The 24,708-nt window shown below is 37.2% G+C and overlaps 1 protein-coding gene across 34 annotated transcripts in view; it reads right to left on the bottom strand.

The window, feature by feature from the left end:
* Nucleotides 1–24,708, bottom strand: part of rims2a (regulating synaptic membrane exocytosis 2a) — a 145,318-nt gene that overhangs the window by 25,723 nt on the left and 94,887 nt on the right. For 19 of the 34 annotated variants that reach the window (XM_041988743.1, XM_041988733.1, XM_041988736.1 and 16 more), the window contains 5 exons: nt 22,844–23,029; nt 21,210–21,316; nt 20,859–20,891; nt 10,123–10,223; nt 3,766–3,932 (listed from right to left, as the gene is read on the bottom strand). In XM_041988743.1, the coding sequence (XP_041844677.1) occupies nt 3,766–3,932; nt 10,123–10,223; nt 20,859–20,891; nt 21,210–21,316; nt 22,844–23,029 (594 nt within the window). Of the gene's footprint in view, nt 1–3,038; nt 3,267–3,765; nt 3,933–10,122; nt 10,224–12,673; nt 12,865–20,858; nt 20,892–21,209; nt 21,317–22,843; nt 23,030–24,708 lie in introns of those variants that run through there. The other 15 variants (XM_041988751.1, XM_041988762.1, XM_041988763.1 and 12 more) reach the window with 5 other exon arrangements.

Here is a 24,708-nt window from a genome sequence, read left to right as displayed (position 1 = left end):
TTTTGTATTTACATTGGGGTTTCTCCTGGCTGTTCGGGTTCCGTTAGGGGATTTAGTTATGGTCTGTTTGTTTGTTAACCACCCAGTTTCGGTTCAAGCTTCGCTTTGCCTTAGTTTGTGTTCAGCCATTTTGATGACCTTCGGGTTTAGTTTGTGTTTGGCAGATGTATGGTGGCATGGCTTTTCTGTGTGTTCGCTGTGCTATATGGTGGTCCTTTTGGGTGCAAGACTATTTTTGTATTCACAGCAGGGTTACCCCCTAGCTGTTCATGTTCCTTTAGGGGACTTAGTTCTAGTCTTGTATAGTTTGGACTCACCTTCGTTATCCACCCAGTTTTGGTTCTAGCTTTGCTGCACCTTAGTTTGTGTTCTGCCATTTTGTTATTCTTTTTATTATAGGTTTCGTTGTGTTGGACTAGGTTAGGCTTTATTGTTTGTGACGGATGTCACTTAGTTTATGGGAACTGCTGCTCTTTTGTTTGTTTAGTTATCACCCCGGGTTATGGACACTCCTTCATTTTACTTGGTGGGTTTTTGTGTATGGTTTTAGGTTAAACCTTTTGTATTTCTTTTCTGCAGTTTCACTAACCCCAACACTTGTTTACCTTTGTTCCAGGTTTTATTCTGTGATTTATGTTTGTGTCAATAAAATGTGTTGTGTTTAACTTTTACATCTGTCCCGACGTACTTTTGTGTTGCACCCAGTCATACCCCTGATATGGGTTGTAACAATTCGCTGTGACTTAATGTTTTAGTATTACCAGCTGACGCTTGAGAATTGTGCCCATTGCTGCCCTTTTCAGCTGGAATGGTCCTTATGAACTGACAAATGCTGCCATGTCATTTTAATGTGAGGTCACATCCACCTCATTTTAAAACAAAATGGTAGTCAACTTAGTTCATTGTAGACAAGACTGTACATGGTGAAAGTGTTAATGATCACTGGAAATTTCCTTATGTTTGTGTTTATGGCTAAATAAATCAAGGTTGCCTCAGGATTGTAGAGTCATACAAAAAGGCTGAGTAAGTCAATGATTTCACAAAAATAGGAAGAAGAAGAATGCCTTGAAAACTTTCAGTTGGGATCAAAATGAGCAGAATTTTCAGTGATCACTTTGTTAAACGTTTGTAAATCACTTGATTTTGTTATTAAGGTCCTTCTCTATTATCTTTTGCTATTCAGTGGGTAAATTAAAGTTCATGGGACGATACAAGCTGTAGCTGCTCTCGTGTTTTACTTGACAAGCTAAGCAAGAAGTTCATAACAATGTGTGTTCAGCTAAGTAACATGACCTTGTGCTTTGCATCGTTCACCAGGATTTCTTTATAGTCGCTACAAAAACAATAAAATGCATACTTAGAGGAACAGGAACAATGCATGATTTGATATGAAGGGTCTTAAACCCAACTGTAACAAAGTTAAATACAGAAAATCTGAGAATATTTCAGGAAGTTTCCAACATTTTTTGACTCTGTTGTGGAAACACACATCATCTTTGAAAAGGCTCTAGCACCAATCCAGCACTAGCACCTGGTCAAAAAGGGGATGTGTGTCTTCGGTTTATACTGTAGCTGTCATGAAGCTGTCATCGATTGCACAGACAAAAGGTGTCTGCAGGTTAAAAGCGTGACCAGTTCAGCTCACTTTCAGTAAATAAATACGTTGTTTGTTATAAGATACAACAGTAAGATGAAATATTTTTAAGATATCTTTACTCAAGTGGACTTTTTACTGAAAGTGAATTAATTGCAAGTGACAGTGTAGAAATGAGGGTTGTGTTGCGACACAGAAAGAAAGTGAAGTGTGCATAGCATGTTGAGGAAAAACTGGAGGGAATGGAAGAGGTTTGGTTTGACAAGGTGCAGAAGAACAAAGCAGGACTCGAACAACAAGTGAACAACACAGGCTGAAAGACAAAATATTGATGCAACGTTCCAACATTGAGCAGCACAGTAATGCAACACAGCTTGCAGCCTCAGAGCAATCCCAACGGACAACAGGACATCGTCCCAGAATTCCCTAATCTTCTTTTGAACTGAATGCAGTATGTAAGCACTGTATTTTCACGTGTTTTTAGGCTCTCACACAAGCGTAATGTGTTTTCTCAATCATGCTGACGGTACACACAAGTGAAGTGTTAATTGCATGTAAGAGCATATTGCTTTTATCTTAAAGTGGTTTTTCTTAAGACCAAGGATAAATTCTAATGTTGGTAAGAGGTACTAACTGGAATCCTGCTGTGAATGTGATTTGATAGTGACGGCATCTTATTAGGGGTGCAAGCTAAGCTTTTATCCTGCTCTGGGATTCCAAATCAATTTCTTCCTGACATACTTTTTAGATCAGCTATTCCAACCATCTCAGAAAGGAAACTATAATCTCTTGTGGGCACAATGAAATGGTGCCATGTTACATATATAGTCATATACATATATATATATATATATATATATATATATATATATATATATAGGCTTAACATGCTACAACTTAAATCTGCATGCATGAATTTAAAAAGTAAAGATGTCCATACATGCATTCAGACATGTATGTGTGACATTTTACACTGAAATACAGTTATTGTCAGAAATCAATCATAAAACTAATATCACACTTTTTTTCATCCTACATCCTACATAGTTTTATCTCTGACTAAATGCAGAATCACTAAGACTTTATTGATACTAACCACATCCAGTGTTGATGTCACAGGATCCAACAGTACTGAGGTATAAGGTGAGCGGGTACTCTACTCTGAAAATCATCACTGCAGTGTTTCTACATCCACATTATGAACAACTAATGTGTGAAACGGCTGCATGGGTTACTGAAGGTCATAAATGCCACTGTAGCACCAGTAACAGTAGAACGTGGCCACAGTTAAGACATCATCAAGGTCGAAGGGTAGAGGAAGTTACTGCAGGTGGTTGTAGGAAAGTGGAAAAGCAAAGAGCAAAGAACCACTGGGAGCTTAATCTTGTTAGTAGTTTTCTTTTTGTTGTTAGGCTGTGATTAAAGTTAGCAGCACAGGTGTTACCTGAGGTCAGTCTCTGAGATACTCCTTTGGTGCAAGTCCTCTTCTTTCTCCATCAAATCTTCCTGATGCTCTTGGTCTCTGTCTGTCTTTCCCCCTGATTCCTTGCTTTCTCCCTGCAATCTCTCCTCTTTACTCGCCCTTCTCCCCCTCTCTCCCACCTCCTCCCTCTCCTGCACCTCTCCTAACTGCTCATCTCTCTCCCGAGACTGGTTTCTTGTTTGCAATTGGCTGAAGACGGAAACAGAAGCAAAGAGAGATGCACATGCAAAGCAGAAAGAAAAACCAAGCAAAGCATGAACAATGTCAACAACAACAGAAAAAAGAGACAGACACAGAGACACACTGCAGCCAAGAAAGCAGAGTGATTTAAATTAACAGAAGACATAAAAATTAACAGCAAAGCATCATGCAGTTTGACACCCAAAGAGATGCCTAAGAGATGTCCAATGTCATGTATTGTCAGAAATGGACACACTTCCCCACAGTGTGAAAAAGCAGAGTTCAACCATTTGGTTCCAGATTTTATAAAACAGAGCCAAACCTGAACTCACTGCAGAGAGAAAATGGTTTAACCAGGTGCAAACTATTTCACAAATGAAAACGTCTGGACGTGGTGATGTGAAACAAGCTCACAGCTGAGGGGGAATTGTCCATTCCTGATAACAGCTTGATGAAGTTCAACAAGCAAGAAAAAGAACAACGCCCACTGGTGTGGTCATCGGCCTACCGGATCTTGCGGTTTCCTTGCGGCCGTTCTGATTGGACAGACATGTAGCTCGTGCTGCTGAACCGAGAGGCACTACTGGTTCTCGATACAGCGGACACGTCGCTTACATCACTGTCCGATGACTTGGCTGACAAGTTGTCAGAGCCCCGGGGATCTCTGCCTGATCGCTGCAGAGAGGAAAGAAAAAAAAAAAAAAAAAAAACCCATAAGATTTAACAGTTATTATGATAGTGATACCTCATCACATTTAAAAAAAAAGCTTGTGAAGTCCTTTGGGCAAATACAAATTCAATGAGAACAAAACCTCTTAGTTTATGCTCTTTTCACATGTTAATGGTTATTCATACCAAATGAGAGAATAATTCAAACTGTTAAAGTCCTGAGAGTGGGCAATCCCCTATGCCTCTAATTTTTTATAGACTAATGTTCATTATCAACTAAAACTGTCAAAAAAAAACCATTAACATTTGTAACTAATTTATGTAATTAATTGCTTTAAAAATTTATATTTTATGCAATTAACACATGCATGGCATAACAAGCCCCATACATCCGTCATTTCTCCGTTATAATGAAGGGACATGAAGAGGCAAGATGAAAAAGGTGAGCTGTCTGGCTCTGTGGATGGATTTCAGAATAAACATAAAAATGAATGATGTGAAAAACCACACAGGGGTGTTGCCCCTGTGGAGAATGACAATGTTTTAATGCCAATACTTTTCGTGTTTAGAGCGTGCCGAACTCGCACTTTACCCGCATTTAAAAACAAACAAACAAAAAAAATTCCTTTTCATTTTGCACAAATGTGATTGATTGAAATGGTGATTGATCACGATTGATTAATTTTTAAACTGTGATTAATCTGATAAAAAATTTTAATAATTTAACAGTCCTAATATCAACACAAGTCACAACACTGTCATAGTCTACAGATCAACTAAGAATTTTCTGACATTTTAACACTGATATACGCCAAACACAACAAGTTTTTAAAAACTAGTGATTTTAACTTGTATATTGATAACAGTGTGTCTTTAAACACACTGTTATCAATATGTGAGTCTTTAAGCCAGTCTTTAAATCTTTTAAAGTGTATGGATTTTAAAAAGCATGTGATATTACTCACAACAGATGACACACCCTGGACTTGGTCATAACCTATGGCCTGTCCACTGGTGTGTCTTCTGTTGATGACCTGGCTGCGTCTGACCACTACTGTGTATTTTTTAACGTCACCAGTTTTATCCAAAAGGATGTCTCAGTTCGAACTGTGAGGAAACAGTATATAAATTCTGAGGTGGCTGCAAATTTTATTGATATTTTTCACTGTACACCTGCTCAGTTTTTACCTGCATCATGTGATTTTATTGTATTGTTGTTGCTGTTTCACTTAAAACTAAATCATTAAAAATAAATACTTCACTTAGAGATTTTTTAGGAATAATAAAACATATACAACAATGCAGGCAAGAACCTCTCCATTTTTCAAATCTCATCACAAAACAAAAAAAATATGAAATTCTTTTTTAAAATATATATTTTTTAATAAACATTGATTTTAACAAGTCTTCCGTGAGAGCATCAGATGCTGCATGTAAGGACTTTGCAGATCACTTCAGAAATAAAATCATTTCCAGTATTTTTTCTCAACAAAATGCTAATGTTTTTATCTGAGGAAACATCTGGAGAGTTTAGTCCTGGTTGATGCAAAGATGCTTGGTTGGGTTTTCTCCCAATTAAACCAAACAACTTGCCTTTTAGATCCCATTTCCAAATTCCTTTTAAAAACTTTTTATGGTTACTTTGACTTTGAGCTTTTAAACATAGTGAGTTACACACTCTAGACTCTCTCCATGGGTGTTTTCCCATCTGCCTGTCAAATGGCAGTACTGAAGCCCTTCTAAAGAAGAGTAATTTAGACCCAAACAGTCTTGTTCATCACAGAGCCACCGTTTTGTTTTTTTTTTGTTTTTTTTTTTTTTGCCCAATCAAATTAGTTTTTTGAATAAAAACAGCATTTGAACTGCAACTCTTCCAATCATTTGATGACCTGCTCTGCTGCCGCATTGGCTTCCTGTGTGTTTCAGGATTGATTTTAGGGTTCTTTTAGTTATTTATAAATGTCTTCATAGTCTTGGGTCTTATTTAGTTGACCTGGTTTTAAATTATGAACCTCGTGGACCCAGAGGTCACCTTGTACTGATCTTATAGTTGTTCCAATAGTTAGGACTAAAACTTATGGCAAGGCCTCATTCCGTCCGTCACTATGGCCCTTGACTTTGGAAAAGCCTGCCAGAGAACCTCAGAGCTGCAGAGAGTATCCATGTTTAAAAAATAAAAAGGCTAAATGTGAATATGATAAAAAAAAAAAAAAAAGTGACTGTGTGTAAAAGAAAGTATGATCAGGTATACAGTACATTCTTGAACTTAAGTGTTTTGTACTTGTGTAATCATTTAAAGCACTTGGCGCTGCTTTCATATGAAAAATGCTTTATAAATAAAGACTGATTTGACTTAATTTAAAGTACTGCTGCAGTAAATGCTTGTAAATGATGAAGGGTTATAAGTGTGGTCTAAGAGAGGAGCAGAAAAATAGGCATGATGTTTCTGCAACATGCCAGGTTTGCCATTTGAAAGTTTTTTAAATGCATTTACATTTGTACTTCAAATCTATTGCTGTTCATTTGAAACTTTCTACAATTCACTATTCTAATGGTGAGATACATTAAACTTGTAACAAAAATGTGACTCAGTGGTAGCGATTATGAGGGGCCGTTTGAGACATTATTCAGAATTACCCTCTCACAGACACATGTGAAATTTACGTCATTCACAAATTATACTGGAAACCTCTCATATATTATACTGAAATCATTCACACATTATAGTAAAACCTCTCATATACTATACTGAAACTGCCTCTTATATACTATACTGAAATTTCCTCTCATATGCTCTACTGAAATGCTCTCATACACTATACTGAAATGCTTTCATATACTATACTGAAATGCAGGTGCCTGTCTCATCCTTGACTCAGTGTTTGATAAAGGAAGTTCTCAACCCTGTGCTATTGTTTTCATTTGTCAGTGTTTAAGTTAGTGTTGAAGCATCATGCTTATGTAACTGAGATAGTAACTGTGTTGTTGTATTTATAACATTATATTAAAATTTGTGGCTGGGACACGGACATTTTCAACTTGTCATCTTGTTTGCAGAAAGCACAGCAGATGTAGCTTCTGTTCAATGGCAGTGGGACTGTTTAATTCTATTGATGTGGTCATAAGTTTATGATAATTAAGTGAAGCAGCTGGCTTCCTCAATACTATGCTGGCTTCAGCCGATACTATTAGAAGGGTTAGGTCTATGTTAGGACAGCAACTGGATAACTGACAGTAGCAAGTCTGAATGAGGACACGCTAACTAGCCACCTAGTGCCCTTAAGATATGCAGTACTCTCAAAGGAAGACCTGGACAGCACTGGACAACATACTCTTCACCTGCATTTGGAGTATTCTCCAGAATATGACTCACAGTGCTGTCCAGGTCTTCGTTTTATAGTTCTGTATATCCCAATGGCTGAGTTATGCTACTGTAGGTGGCCAGTTAGAATGTCCTCCATCAGACTTACTGCTGTCGGTTTCTGGCTGATTTCGTGTTAACCCTTAATAGTCTCCGCTGAGGCCAGAATAGTATTGAAGATGCCAGTTGCTTCACTGAGATTACTTCCAGGCGAATCAACAAATGTTAATACAGCATAAGTCTTCGCAAAACATCTGTCACGGTGTTCTCCAACTCCTTCTTCTTCTTCAGTTTGTTTTGAAAATGCGCTCCTGTATTTTTCTACTACGTGACTTCCGTTTCAACTGAAATGACTTCTTTTCCAAGTGAAATCCGCTCTCACACACACTAGTAGACTTCCTTTCATACATCCTAGTGAAATGCAATTTCTGAAATTTCACTATTGTGTGTGAATGATTTCAGTATAGAATATGAGAGCATTTCATTATAGTATGTGAGAGCATTTCATTATGGTATGTCAGAGCATTTCAGTATAGGAAAATAGAACAATAAAAACATTAAACCGTAGACCAAAACAAAAAAAAAAATTATAAAAGGGAAACAGACACATGGACACTCTTACACAGAAAAATAAAAATAATAATAAATGAAAACAAATAAAACCAGCAAAAGAGATGATAAATATATTTCTAATAGAGTATTTCTGATATCCTTGCTACACAGGAAGGGAAACGGTGCCATTCAGTATCAAGAGCAGTAAAAAGTAGTGAGCTGACATTAAAGGATTCACATGACATGAACTTTCATTCCAAATTTCCTTAGAAATTTACGTGTAAGGACAATATTGGCTGGCTAAACCTGGTTGTGTTTAAAACATCATGTGTGTATTTTTCAGAGAAATGTTTATTGTAAGAGAACCTGGGCTGAGCATTACAGTAACCACAGTGGATTATATAGTTCACAAGTATTCACTCATCACTAGTTTAATAATAATGAGAACATTTGTTTTGTCAATTGGACTTGAAGAAAGGATAATGTTCAACAGACAAGGACAAGTCACAATCTAATCTGCTTTTTATAGACTTGTTGAGGCACGTTGGCTTCTCCTGTTGCAATAGTTTGCATAGCACTGACTTAAAAGGAAAGCAGACAGGGAGCTTTTTGTCTGGTAACGTCTTGGCTCAGACTGCAATGAGAGGGCAGGCTCGGGCTCAGTTCTCTAAACGTGTTCAGGACCTCGCCAGAGCACAGTAGTAAATACTTGGTCCTGGAAAAACTCAAGTGTCACATTCCTTAAAATTTAAATGAGTAGTTTTAGGGCTCAGCTCACCTAAATGAAAAGACAAAATGTTTTTTTTTTTTCTTTAATACAGAAAATTTACCTTCTTTTACTCGTAGTATATTTTATTTCTCTCATATTTTTAAACCACTCAAACATCTGCCTTCTTTCCCAATACATGTTATATAAACTGAATTTTGCTTGTATGGTGTAAAGTCATGAAGAATGATATTCAGAAAACTCAAGAGCAGGATGTCATACCATGACTGGTGTGTTTTTTTTTTTTGTTTTTTTTTTCAGTCAAAACAGGAAATAAAATCAGCATTTTATCCTACAGAACAATGACTCTGTTGTTAAAGGTTTTAAATGTTATTTTATACTAAGATGTGAGCAAAGTTATTTGCATAACTCGAAATAGTGTGTGCAGATATACTGTATATTGTGCATATTTTGCATGTTTGGGTGATTTGATTTGAAACATTGAACTAGACTGAATTTAACTGGGTTTTTATTGGTTAAACGTAGCCTGGTTAGGCCCCGTTTATCATCACTTATGGACGCATGACTGTTTCATAATTATTCATCTGAGTTTTCCTTTCAAACTGTAAAATTAGGAAGGGGATTGTTAGCACATATCACTGCCAACTGATTTACAATTACAATTATTATTATTATTATTTTTATTATTATTATTATTATTAACCCAAAAATAAAGAAAACTGTCTTTTTACAGCTGACTGTAGTTGCTGTGCAGCACCAGTAGGAGGATAGCGTGTGAGAAGGAAGAGAACATACTATTGATTACCAAATCATGTTATTCTAGACTAAATGATGTCAAAGACACCCTGGAATCTCAAGCAGCGAGTCATGACTCCTGTCATGCTGCACCAAAACCATTCGCAGCTCATCATGCTTTGTTCCTGTTTATTACTATATATATTTGCTTATTTTGTTCCCACCATAAATTCTGTGGGAACATCATCCACAGTTTTACTGACATCTTCCCTGAATGCCGAGAAATACAGGCTCCTGTTTTTTGTAAACATGTCTTCAGATGACGACAGCTGTGAGCCATTAACTGTAAAATAGGATCAGACAACAACCAGATACCTTTCCATGTTCAAGTCTAAATTAGTAGAAATAGCACAAAAACTAATATTTTAAACAGATTTTTCTAAAGGCTTTTTCCAGAATTGCCGCCATTACAATGCCTTCATGGTGCAGATTTAGTTTCGCTGTGCAACATTTTAATCCTACGATCAAAAAGAAAAACATGAGCTCTAAGCAGTTTAATTGATCTTACACATGAAGATGGATAAGTCACTCCTTTATATAGGACTCACTTTACTGGATATTTAAATTCACCTATTTGAATAGCAATTAACAATATGCACATTGATAGTATAACAGTGCTACATGCATTAGTATAACGTTTGAATGCAACAGATACTGTATTGTATGGCCTCTTCACTGCAGCACAAGTATGCAAACAGTTTACTGAAGATAGATGTTTTTTCTCTGGAACACTAAAGCAACATATCTGGAGAAGTATTTACCTTGTGGTAGTCCTGCTCCAGTCTGGAGTCAGAGCTGGCTCCCTGCTTGTACTTGTTCATCTTTAATTTCATCTGTCTGGTCCTCTCCTCCATGTCCATACCTGAGCACAGAGCCAGATCACAGTCAGATAGGAACCAGTACTGTGAGGAGAGACTGATGAAAGGAGTATTCTGTTATGGTGAGAGACAAGCTTCAGCTCAGCTATGAACCATGAGCTATGACAAGGACAGATCTAATGGGGAAAAGCTGAATGGCTGACTGTGTTGACAAAGAAAAGACACACAGTTAAAAGAAAGCTACATGACATATTAACCTGCTTCCATTGTGTCCAAATATCCACAATTCAACCTCATTCAACTTGTTCCTTATTTTGTTAATTCAGCTATTAATATTAAATAAATGAAACAACTTACTGATCCATAACTCAAACAGCTTCAAGTACTAAGGCAAATTTTCAAGTACTTCCACATCGCAAACTCTAAAGATAGTTTTAGAGAAACTTTGAAATTCTCCATGAAACAACAAATAAAACACCGAAATGACAAAACTATTGCAAAAGACACAATTCAGCAGATGCTAAAATACTTTAAAAAAATATTACATTATCCTGTCTACCCATTTTTTCACCATCAAATCCTTTTGTAGATCTGTTAGAGTTCATATTCCTGTAAACCTTATTTCAACCATTACATGATCCCATAATCAGTCAATAAGTATAGCCATTGATCTGTGCAGGTAGTACCATGACATGGGAGCTATGCATAAAATACAGGATAAAATAATAATACTTCTTTACAGTAACACAGATACATTCTAGCTGAACATCTCATTTTTCTTCTTTTTATTTATGTAAACACCGCTCCATGTCTCTACTTTTGAGTCATGACTGCAATGATTAAGCAAAGGTGAAAACACACAAACACATAGCATGCACAAATATAATATGCCTGTACTTTAACTTACAAACACACACACACACACACACGGACGAGTAAAAAAAGCTGGAGAAAATTAACTGCACGGGTGAATTAGCTCACTTTTGAGGTAAAACTGAGTTCAGTTGAGTCTGTTTTATTAAAGTAAATGTTTCTTACAGGAACATCAGTAAATTGCTTATTTTATTGCAGTTAAAAGGAAAATCATTTTAACTTCTCTATTTATGCTACATCTTTCATTTAGCCATGTGCAGTGTTTGTTGTGTTGACTTTGTCTTTAATTCCTGTGACGTCGAAGTTTCACATTTTAGCTTTACTGTGATTTAAATCGTATTTACTCTAACGCCAGCTGGAATAATAAAGGAGTTGCTAGACTTTTCATACATAATGTTCTAATTTGAGATCTGGATAGTCACAGCAAAGAGTAAAACACATTAGTCTTCTTTCTGAATTAGATAAAAGATGAATTCTCATTTGTTTGCAATAGATGTTCAAATGCACATAAAAGATGAAAGATGATGACTTTGACTGGTTCCATCGTCATAAATGAAGCATCTGCTATACTTATAATTATTTCTGCATTGCCTGAACGTGCTTCATTCCACAGCTATTAAAGTAGAGAAAAAACCAAGAAAATTATTCTTTATTTCCGCTGTACTTAATAGCATTAACCATTTGGCCAATTAAAATGTGATATTTTCTTTATTATAAAGTGGGGTTGTATGTAATGTGTGTAAGCAGCCAGTATCCTTTCTGCAGCAGAGAACAATCAGTGTTCTCAGCTTGGAGAATCAGATGGGTCCATGACAGATGAAATAAAGTTAAATGCTACTCAGGCAAATCTTTCTCCATTGCAACCAGCTCTAATGTCGACATTTTCAGAGCAGCCTGAGTGAATGCTATGCAGCAGATTTGTACACTGCAGCAATTTTGCCACACACAGCTGAAAGCCAAACTATTTTGGAACAGATCTCAAAAAGTGTTGCCACACAGATGTTGTGCAGTCCAAAAGGAGTTGTGGCCAAGTAAGCAACTTCCTGATGCAGAAGTGATGTGGTGTAAAAATCCACAATTTTGTTTTTACATTTGAGTTTAGTTGGTGAAAATTTTTGTTCTTTGGGTGATCTGATTCTCTAAACAGAGCAGATAAAATGCTGTGTATTCATTAGTACTACACACATACCTTTAAATAGGCACAAAATTAATCTTGAAATATTTTGCAAATGTACATCCACAGCGAGATATCTGCTGTTGTCAACCCATAAGGTTTTTGTCTAGGTAGGACTTAGGACAGTGTCTCATGACAACAACTGTTCCAAAGAAACCAAACTGACAAGACCATAATCATGGTTGTGAACAGTAAGCCCACTCAGTCTGTCCACAGCAAAATAAAAATGTAGACATGATAAAGAAGCTGGAAGCATTATCTAGAGAACAATTAACAGAGCAAAAAGCACCAGAAAATGAAGGTAAGCAAAGCGAGAGAATAAGGCTGGGATGAGGGGAGGCGGGTGAGGGACGGCAAGCCAGAAAGATGTACAGAGAAAATAAAAGCAGAAGAAGGAAGGAGGCTGAGTCAGAAAAGGAAAAAGGTGAAGAAGAAGAAGGGACAGACCTGAGTTCGTCCAACTTGGTGAGTCCGTGTCTTCTGGGTTCACATCACAAAATGGACAGACACAGACAAAGGAGAGGAACATGGATGTGAGAGGATGCACAAAGGGTCAGGAAGGAGGAGGGGGGTTACCAAGTGGGAGAAGGAGGATGACGCCATCATTGTATATGTCAGGTTTGGAAGGGTTAGAGTGAGGAGTAAGTGGATGGGAGGGAGGAGTGGGGACACAACACAACAACAATATGACACAACAACAACAAAACAACAAGCACAAAACACACAAACAAAATCAAAGAGTACACCAAGTACACCAAGAACACACAAACCACCATGAGCACAGTGAAAAGTCAAAGTAGAGCGAGAGGAAGCGAGGCCGGGAGAAGCTAAGGTAGGGGTCAAGAGTTTAGTTAATAGAAACTGAAGAGAAGGGGGGGTTGGAAGGGTGAGGTTCTGTGCTTTAAAGGAAAAAGTGCTGAAACAGGAAAGATATGTTAATGCACCGAACCATAGAGAAACTTGAGATCTTGCTGAAGGTAGGTGAGGAGAGAGGGAGAGAGGAGAAGGGGTAAAGGAAGAAGTGGATGTCACTTCTGCATGAGGCAACTGTGGAAAGACAGCCTGGAAAAATAACATAAAAAAAAAAAGAACACAAACTGAAAGCACAGAGCAGCGAGGACACAAAGGAGAGGGGCGACTGCCTCACAGTGTTTCACCACATTAGGTGAAAGTGGCAAAAAATACACCTAGTAGTAGAAAACAAGACTGTGCGTTAACATACACACATCCATGGACAAACAATTGCAGGAGTCAACTACAGTGTATTTCACCAACAAAAAGGTTTGTTTACTAATTCCAGGCATCTTTATTGCTTCTGGTATGTTTATATTGTGTTTGTGTACATATTTACTTCTTCTTATTATCTGTGAACCACCTGCTGAGCCCTCATATCTCTTTAGCTCTACAAATAAACTTTCATTTCATCAGCAGTGATCAAGACTCTTTCATGTGTTTTGAGCCAGTGCAGACAAGCACCCATGAACTTGACATTATTTTTATAGGAGTGGTCATGCTACCCTTTCTTTGCAACAATTTTGCCCTCCAACCTTCCTGTCTAATCTCCATCCTGCACTCTGAACATGACAAACCAAAAGTATCAGATGGGAGAAAACTCACATCAGACGTCATTTCAATACCACTTTTTACCAAATTTGCATTCAGCTCAGCTAATACTGAATTAGGTTGTCTAATGAAGTATCACATGAATAAATAGACAATGAGCGACAAGAGAATCACTGGCTTTCATCTTTCCGTGGTAACGAACATCATCTCATTTGAGAGTCAAATGATAATCAAGAGAGCGATTTTCTGCCCCGTACTTCAACTGCATCAAGAAGGTCACCCGGATAAAAGAGTGGCATTTAAAAATGGGAATGGAAGACAGCAACAATACTGAATGAAAGAATTGCAGCAGCTACAGATTTTCCGGACAAATCATTAAATTGGTGATTAATTGGCAAACCTGAGAGGATAATAGTTGTTTTAAACAAAGAGAAAAAAGACATATCTAAACACTTCCACTAGAGATATGATGTACTTCCATACAACAACAAATGCCAAGATAGGTTTACATTCATTTTAAGAAAAATGCATGATAATGAAAACTACATTCACAACTGCCTAAATAGCAAAGTTTGGGAAAATTTTAAAGTCTAAACTCAGTTTAAAAATGTATCACCCTGCCCCAAAATGCAGGCCAGCTGCAGCAGACATCAGTTGTGATATGATGAACCCTCAAGAGCTGTCGAATAACATTTTACCATTTGTTTACTACACATTGAGCTGAGTGTTGTGATGAGCTGGGGTTTGTACCAGCTCGGTGGGAAGCAAGGCCTCACATAACCTAGACAGGATCACGAGGAAATAATGCCAATTACTACACCACAGAAATATTTAAAAAAGAACTCATTACTTAAACACCATCTCAATGTTAATTTAGATATGAATTAAAGTAGTCTTTGTGGTTAAATAAATAAATTTATTAATTTTTTTCCTCATTTAAAAGGGGCACAAGTCTCAAGATAACAATATAAAATAGTTTTCATCTATGTAAATAAAAAAGAAAATAAATGTTCACTTTGCAGCCTACAAATCCATCAAAAGCACAGAGCTAAAAAAAACAAAAAAAAACAAGCAAAAAAACCCCCAAAAATGTAGTTATGTTTTTTCTGTGGATGGGAGAATTTGGTGTTTAAGGTGGCTGTTAGTTTAGGTAGTTTAGGAGGTAGATTATTTGTCCTTTAACTATAAAGTCCCTTGTTCAGTCCACAGCTAGCCCAGTCTACAGTACATGTCAAACACTGGACAAAATACTGTCATACGTTGGATAAAATCCCTACGGATAACAAAGTGTCCACCAAATGAATGTAATGTACTTGTAACAGTGCAGAGCAAATAACTGGTATGAGAAAACAGTGAACTCTAGACAGTTGTGAAGGATGTGCTTAAAAGTTCTAATCCCTGCAAGGTAAACATCGTTTACAAACTGTCATAGTGGGAAATACACGTGATGATTGCACCCTACTCAGAGGGAAGGGTGATCCTGCTGTTACTGCATGCTGGTTCCTTATCAGGGTTTACTGGTCACTGAAAGGCACTCCACCGTTTATCACACATGTGCTTTTCATGCTGTGACAAGTCAAAATGTCTGCTGTGTAAATGGCATATTACTGCTGAGGAGTCTTTAACCAGCCGTGAGATAGCTAAAAAACTGCAGGGTGCCTCGTTAGTTGTTGAGCAAATGTGTAGACACAGAGAGATCAACATACACAGGTTCACAGGTGGAACAAAAACAGAGGTGGTGTTTTGCATAGATAAATTATTGTCCCTTAAAAACAGTAAATATGCTTATCAGAAGGAATAGTTGCAGAAACATATCTGGCTTTTTCTCTGGCTTTGTTTAATGTGATATTTAATGATGCCGTTTGTTTAAAATCAAGTATAATCATAAATCCCATTACATGCACATAGCAAATCTTCAAACTGTTTCAAGTAAACATAAATGAGGCTTAAACTGACTGGAAGTGAAGATGCATTTCCATAGAAACACATTTAGCTGATTCTGCAAACAGGGTACCTCGGGCATGATGGTGTAGAAAAGCATCTCAATTATGGAGGACAGAAACTGCCTTTCAAGGCATGTTCTTAAAGAAGAAAATGCAAGATTGGAAATAATAAGGACATAATTATGACTGAATAAAAGTGTCAATAAATAAAAAAATAAAATGTTAGATGAAAATAAAAAATAGCAATAAATAATTTTGAGGAAAAGAAAATGTAAAAGGAAAATAATCCAGAAATAAATACAGACATAAAAATAAAGGAGGTTAAAAAAAACACCAAATAAATAAATGAAATGAAATGACAATGACATGAAAAAGTAAAAAAAAACAACAAAAAAAAGGAAAATCAATACAAAGTTAAATTAAAACAGTTTAAAATGACTAAATAAATATAAATTTCTGTCATGTTTTAAATGTTTTCTGTATAATTTATTTGCACATCAATTTGTTTATAAAATCATTTTTATATTTCTGGATTTATTTTTCATTTTGGCAGTTTCAGTCCTCCAAACCAAACAGACTTCACTTCATTAAAGTTGTTAAGTGTATAACTGTATAATACTGTGAGAAAGCAGAAGTAAAAAAAAAAAAAAAATCACACAAACACACACTGTGCACAATCTTTAGCCACCCTTCATTGATTATTTTATTTCTTAGACTTGTCTAGACATAATACCAAAAATTAAGTAAAGAACGTTTTTCCTGCATTATGAGAGGAAATGAGGGGTGTCTCTAGACCTCTGCACAGAACTGTATATATTACAAAATCCAAACTAATTTGCCTTTGTGAGAACCTACAGAAACACCAGCTCTTAGCTGCACTACAAATCCACATCAAGCTGGAAACCACCCCATCTCAGCGAAAAACATAATCAAACAAACAAAAAGAGCCAACAGGCCAAACACATGCTTATTATAGGTTTGAATGGGTCTGAAGGCTTATACCATGTAGTTTCAATAATCTAGTTTGAGTCCACACAAACCATGATCAAATAAAATTAAAAATCCTTATGTACTTTGTTTTGCTTACTTTTATATGAATACATGAACAGTAAACAACTATGGCTAGCACTGTTCTCAGGAGAAACATCATTATGAAAAGCTTTCTCTCAATGAGATCTTCTCCTTCACATCAGCACTAGAAGATTCTCTGTTTAAAAGTCTGGCCTTTTGGCAACACCAGTCTGATCCCAACTAATATGTTAAATGTAGCATAGGTTTGAGGGGATAAAACCAGACTAAGAAGTACTGAATCAAGCTCAAATGTTTCATTCTTCTTTCTTGATTTAAAATAAATCTTGATTTTCTCACTTTCAGAAGAAAATGCTAAACCTATATTTTAAAGACTGAAATAAGTTGTTAGGAAGAGATGAATGATCATAAGCAGATAAAGCCTCACAATTGTCTTGATTTACATCTATTATGGCTGGTATTAGAGCATTGGATCTCCCAGAAAAAAAAAACCAAAAAAAACAACTGTTCATTATACAGATACTGTAGCCGTTGAATTGGCAGATGACAGATTTCCTACAGACTGACTGAAAATGAAAACCGTACAGTTTTACTGTAATGATCTATTACATGTTTTCTGCACAGCAATTTTATTTTACTGTTATAAATCAGGTCATGTCTTGGTTTCGGTTCACAACTAAATGACAGACTGATGCACTTTCATCTCTGGTTGTTGTCGGTTCTCACCATACTTCGTCTGACCATGCCAGGCGGGTTTATTACTGGTCATGGACTCGTATGATTTGTCTAAGTTGAATATGCTGTTTACAGTAAAGCAAACCAACCAATCAACCAACCAACCTGTGTCAGTGAGGGAGGGGTGTGGTTGTGACCCTCCATCAGACAGAGAGCCATTTAGCCCTTGTTGCTGGTCTTCCCAAGTCACTTCTATAGTAGAAAACACACACACACATATATATATACGTAGATACACATATAGTAACTCACTGGTTTGGACACTTTGAGACTGACGAGAACTTTGATTTAGATTTCTAGGATCAAATATGATGCCAGTTCAATTTTACTGCCTTTTTTTTTCGAAAAGGACATTTCTTCTTCTCTCAGTGAAAAATTGCTATCATTGTAAACTGTATCTTACATAGTAACTGTATACAATACAGAGACAAACAGTATAAAGAAGAAGAAAGAGAATGAGCTTTTTTCCTTTTAGGCACTGAAAACAAGGACGGCTCCTCATCAAAGATTATGAACTTTGCTCCATCTGCTGGCCAACAGAAGTAACAGTCACTCGGACTCTGTAAAAACCTAAGATTGTGCATTACAGCACATCTGCTGCACAGAATAATGACCAAAATTCATATAACAGTATTAAATTTATATATTTATTCACTCATGCCATACAATATCACTGTCATATTACAGCTAGTTGAATTTTGCTCTGAAATGCCCTAAAAATGACACAAGTACAAAAAATGACTGCCAAGCTTAAAGGAGTGTTTGAACTATGTGTATGTGTGTTCAGTAATCCATGTCTAATTGAAATGATTGGCAATTTTACAAAGAGAATGGAGAGCTCTGGCTTTGTGAGGTGGAGCTGGGCAGAATTAATTAGTCTTAAAGTAAAGGGTAGATTAGAGCTTTGAGGCCTTGTTGGAGGTATAGGGAAAGACAGACCAACAGAGATTTCAACCACAGCAGTCTGTATGCATTATCATCAGCTGTAGCTACATACAGATCTTTAATTTGATCAGTCAATATTATTTAGATAAAAAATGAACCTTGTTCAGGCCACGTAGGAGATTAAATGGGGGGAAAAGTAAGATTAAAATGAAAAACTTTTTATGTGTGCTATGCCAAATAAGACTAAAATAAGTCAGTGCAGCTAAGCACTGCAGAACCATAGCTGCTAGTTAAAGTCACAACAGAACCACAGAGGCTTACACAGCAAATTCACACCATCACTCCATTCAGACTTGCCTTTCCTTCCATTTACTGGTGGACCTTGGGGTTTTTCTTCACTGTCTGCTGCTAGCATAGAGAAAAATGGAGGCTTGTGAAATTTCGAGGCTCTGAAAACTTAAGTTACTGTAAGTCAATTTAATGTGACAACTGTATGATAAGCTCTTGTACACAAATATCCAACCACAGATCTGCATACAAACACAACACTATCTAATACTGACCACTTGTTTGCATAATATGCTACATAGAAATGTTATGAACCCCTAGTTACTGTATTGCACAGTATGAATGCATGCATGCATAGTATAGTAAGAATAAAACAAACAGCCTGCTATTCAGTATAATGTCACTAAAGGAGAACTGATGATAGATACATAACGTTGTTTTAAGGAAACCTGACAACAGAGTTCTATTCCATATCAAAACCATATGATAAAAAAGAAACTGCATTTTGATTGATACTTTTATCAATTCTGTTTATAATGTTGCTGTGATCTTTTTAAAACTGGGGACTGAAACTGGCTTGCAGGTCATTTTCTGGATGAGGCTACTATACATGAATCTACTGGTTCAGTTTACACTACAGTTATGACAGTGTTGAGTAATACTCCCACTGAGTCAAAGGACGCATGCGTGCCACATAAACAGATGGGACAGTAGGAAGTAGAAACTGTGGGGAACTCCATTTTTTTTGCCAACAGTATCTCTGTTCATTCAAGAAGAATGTACTGTAGATCAACACATACTGTGTAATACCCTTGTCCAAAACAGAAAAGAGCTTCCCAACTCCAGTGCTTATTTTCATAGTAAATAACTGCAGAAACTTGTCTTCTGCTGAATGGAGGACACTGTACTTTAGACACACCTGAATGAGCTGTGTGAGTTTCAGGTGCCCCACACTCCTCCTCTGTCCCCTCTTAGTGGTTGCCACATATAGAGAAATAAATTAAAATAGTTAGTTTTTTTTTTTTTTTAATGAGAATTGTGGCTAAATTTTGAGGCACAAGTTTACAGGGGTTATCCACATTTCATCACCTCTTTGTCACCAGCAATGGACAATAACATAGATTCAGTTCATATGCAGCTTCACGCACACACACACATTCGCACTATGTAAACTGAGTTCCACACGTTTTAGTGGTAACTACTACAACACAAGCTCAGATCAATATACACCCACCCCATCCCCACCCACATGCTGCCATTGTCCTGAAAGGTACGGTAGAGACTAAGAAAGTGACATTAACAAGAAAGAAAGAAAAAGTGAGAATGGAAGATATAATTGAAAGGTGGCACAAAGTAGCAACAAGATCTAAACAGGAGGCTTCAGAGTGATCGAAAGATGGCACCCACACAGACGAAGGGTGGGACTTAGACAGAACAAAAAGAAAAAGTGAAAAGGATGAAGAGAGAGACAGTGTGGGGCTGGCTGGAGACTGTGCAGGGACACGGGTGAGCTTTGATGAAACAGCTGTGTGACCCCTTTGACAAGTTCTCCAAAACTCAACAAGCCCTCACCCCTGATTTCTCTCTACAGCTTTTTCACAGTCATTCCTCACATTGACTCCAAGGCTACAACCATCTGCTTCATCTATATTTTGAACCAAAAACACAAGTAAAATAATCACTGAACTCATCACAACGCATGTCACAAGTTTTTACAGCATCACAAAACATTTGCCCAAGGAGTGCTGAGGAACAACAACTTCTACATCACTTTGTAATCATTTAAGCCTCTGAATAGCTCTCACAGAGAGGAGGGCATTAAATTATTTGGGTGAAGTATCTCAGCAGTCCAAACAGTTTTGAAAAATCAGTCATTTGCAAACAAATAATTTCTGGAGTTAAAAACTCAAAGCAAAGACACAGGAAGACTAATTGGAACACAGCAATGGTACAATTAATAGGATCCAGACAGATCTACAGGGATTTATGACCTGATGACATAGACCACCTCAACAGTACATTAAACACAACTGCAACAGAAGGTAGGTTCAGGGTGCAATGATCAAGTTTAGCCTCCGCTGAACCCGGCCACCTGCCATTGCAGACAGGGTTTTGGCCTTCAGAGTGAGGTGCAGCTCAACCAGCACTCCCACATCTGAAAGACTAAACCCACACATTCAGGTACAGACCTTCACAAGGCTCTGTTCCTTCGTCTCCATCTTCTGAGAGAGAAATGCAAAAGGAACCGAGTAGAAATGTTATGGATGAACAGCAAAAGTAGAAACTTGTGAAGCTTTAAAAATAAAAGTAAAATAAATAAAAGCGTCTAAAGTGTACTAAACAACTCCATCAGCAGGTAATAATCTTTTCCTTCTCACTTGTGCGTAACAAAAACTATAGCAACTGCTATAAACCAAACACGCTTCCTGAGACCCAAACAGCTGAGTCATCAAATTAAACATCATCTTAAAATACCAACCAGTATATGTTCAATAATGTTTATCCGTGTTATATGAATAGGAAACGTCCAGGTGACTTACTTCTGTCCTTTCCTGTGGGTGGAAGCTGTGGGAGTTGTCGCCCTCGTCTGCTGGACATAGGTGTACTAGTGGGACTGGTCTGGACTGATCCACTTCGAGGATGTGCCCTACATAACAGAAAGCAGTAGATATTTTATGAGCCGTATACTAAAATCAAACACTGATGGTAAATGCAGGGCCAGGCCATGTTGCACTCACATCACAGTGTTATCAGAGATTTTCAACTAAAAGATCTATTTTGTTTCATCATACAAATCTTTGTAATCATCAAAAAATAAAGACAATGTACTAAATCTAATCCACTAACAAATCCAATACAAGATTTAAAGTAATTATTTAGAGTAAGTTATCAATTTAGCACCTACTATATATAGATTATCTATAATGAGTGAAACCAACTGTGGAAATGTGAGACCTTTCTAAACTATGCAAAGTGATTTATATCTCCAAATATAAAATCACTGTATAAATCAGTGACATTTGGCACATGGTATGGAGGTGGAGGGTTACATCAACTGTAGGGAACTGAGCTGCAATAAAAGATGCCAGGTGTGAATAGTGTGTACAGTCGACTCATCAAGCTGCAGGGAGAAAAGAGTTCAATGCGGATACAGCAGACCAGTGTGACCATGCATTCAGACTGTCCCCAGAAGGGCTTCAACTCAAAATAAAACAAATAAAATAGAAAAACGAAACAGAATGTCATCACAGGATAAACAGCATCAGTTGATGTTAGTGATGAAATCAAAGCAAAATGTTGGACCATCACTGCTATACTCACACAAATGTATGAGCAGTGTGGTTTGATCCAAATAAAAAATAATTAAACCCAGTCAGCAAGCTATAAACCGTGGAGGGATCGTTGTGCCTGGGATACGTGTGGAGAAAACGGAGCACATCCACCAGTGCTTTTAGGGACAAAACAGAAAGTGGCTAGGTGGCCGGGAAGGGGTTCTTGTGAGGGAGCAGTTAATGGGGTGAGAGAAGGTGAGGTGAGGCGGGGTAGCAGGGTATTGGTTGATGCTGAGTGCATTTCTTTTTTTCTTGTCTCTGGTGTGTGTGTGTGTGTGTGTGTGTGTGTGTGTGTGTGTGTGTGTGTGTGTGTGTGTGTGTGCGTGTGTGTGTGTGTGTGTTAGTCAGGCTGGGTGGGAGCTCATGGGACTGAGTTTTGTTTAGGTTGTATTAGCTCTATAAAGGTTTTAGCTACACAATCATTTAATAGAAATAAAGCAACTCTGGAGGCTGAAATAATTTTCTGGATTGATTTAAATCTCAGAGTGGTGGTAAAAGAAACATAGCTACATAGCTATCAGGTAAACAGAAAACCACAATATAAAAGAACAAACTTATGGACAGTGGGCATGGCCTTAGCTTGTTCTCAGGGCTATATGAATTAGCTAGGGTAGACAGGCCTGTGTGTTGCAAATTCATTGTTAGAAGCTCAACAACAACTATAATGAATTAACTGGGGTTTATTCTTATTCTTCTTGTAATTTTTTACATATTCTTTTGGTTTCTGAAGCTAATGTTAGAATTATTTCTTCCTCTAGTGTAGCTATTACTTAAAGAAATGACTGTGCAACTAAAACTCCAGTCTCCTGTTAGATGGTTAGCCTCTCCAATCTGGGTCACACCTCGTCATGGCAGGTGAGGGGGGTGCAGACCTCCCAGATGGCAGAGATGGCATCGACCTCATGAGCGAAGAGTCGTGGGGGCGTTCAGTAGAGCGTGAGCGGGATGAAAGGCGCTCTATAGTGGGCCGCTGGTCTGCAGAGCGGGACCTGCTGTGATACTCGTGTCTATCCATGGCTCCGTGGTTCCTACAGAGGTTGTTGAAAGACAGGTAGGCACTCAGTGGGACTCCAGCAGGGCAGGGACATTATGACTTGCAGGATGGAAAGCATGGAGGGCGAAGAGTCACACCCTCTCCAAGGTGTATGTGTTTAAGGATCACTGGAGTATTTCTTTTTCTTTTACACTGGCATCAAATACAATATATGCCACGTTTTAATGGATTTGTGGGAAATTAACTTTAACCAAAAAAAGGAAGATATGTCTCTTGAAAATAGCAGACAACACTTGTATTTAAATTTTAATCAAGTGCAGAACTGCAGGAACATCAATTAACAGCATCTAAAGGCTCTTAGGTTTCCTAAGCTTGCATGCTTTTCTGTAGAAACATTAAAACTTTGCCTGTTGTTTTCCAGCTAGGTGAAAATTCATGTGTGTTTTAGGTGGAGTGAAATGTGAGAAAAAGGTGATGTGCATTTTTATTGTTTTCTGATAAATGCCCTTGAGTTATGGTTTTGGCACTGTGGAGATTCGGACAAAATCTTGATGACCTGTAGAGCTGGAGGAAAAAAAGCAGGTAAAGTTTCTAGAACAAGAAAAACATTGACAGTGCAAAGGCATGTGGTTAATAATTAACAAACGAAAAATTAAAAAGAAAAAAAAAAAGATAAGGGGGCACACCAAAAAAAGCACAGATTAAGACTGCACAAAGTTAACTCTTTTCAGAGACGGGGAGTTGGCAAGTGAAGGGATTAAGGCATGCACATGGTTTGATGCTTTGCTTGTGATTCACTGTTTCAAATCCATCAAACTCACAAGTTGTAGTTTTTTGTTATTTTTTTCATAATCAAACATCAAACTGAACCATTACACCCATCTGTTTTTGTAAAAATGCAGGAAATATGTTGGTCTCTGCTTCTTCTTTTTTTCTGTAACTTAATGATGAACGTGAACTTTTATCTAAATGAAATCATAAATTAGTTTACATTAGCTGAAAACGCCAAAGAAATAACTCCTATTCTTCGGAAAAGTTAAAACCATTTAAGTTTTGTTGCCTTTTGTATGAAAAATTGTCCAGTAGAGGAGATGTTCATCTTGATCAATAAAAAAAAAAAAAAAAAAAAAAAAGCCTCACAACCATTTTGATGCCATAGTTGTCAGCATAATAATTTGCACATTTCCATTAATAAAGTTGTTGTAGCAAACAAGGATGAAGGTGATGTCTGTTAAAAATTTAATATAACTTTTGGTGTCATTTGATAGGTAACAGCTGTGTCATACATATTCTGCTGTTTGGAACTGCACCTCTTTTTATGTTGATTTTCACCAGATGACAGTAATTAAAAATATTAGTTTTCTGTGCAATCAGAAGATATCGATTTCATGCGAACATGAATGCTTTGTCCCACTCATGGTAGACTGTGGGGCAATGCAATTAACCTAAACAAAGGCACTTGCCAAGAGGCCAAAACTCCTTTTAAAACCTCTCTTGCTCATCTCTTTTTTTTCTTCCATGCACTCTTTTCTTTTCAGCTCTTTCTTTTGCTGGATGCACACAGAAGATCTATATAATGTGCAAAGGGAATTCTTTTCCAAACTTCATTTTAATGTTAAATACTTTATTATATCTGGGTTTGTTTCCAGAGTTCATAATCAGCTGACTTGCACAAACTCAAAATTAGTATTTATGCGTCAGCACACCAAGTAT

The sequence above is a fragment of the Melanotaenia boesemani genome, chromosome 6 (genome assembly GCF_017639745.1).
Source record: "Melanotaenia boesemani isolate fMelBoe1 chromosome 6, fMelBoe1.pri, whole genome shotgun sequence".
In the NCBI taxonomy this organism is placed as follows: Eukaryota; Metazoa; Chordata; class Actinopteri; order Atheriniformes; family Melanotaeniidae; genus Melanotaenia; species Melanotaenia boesemani.
This window is presented reverse-complemented; position numbering and strand designations above follow the sequence as displayed.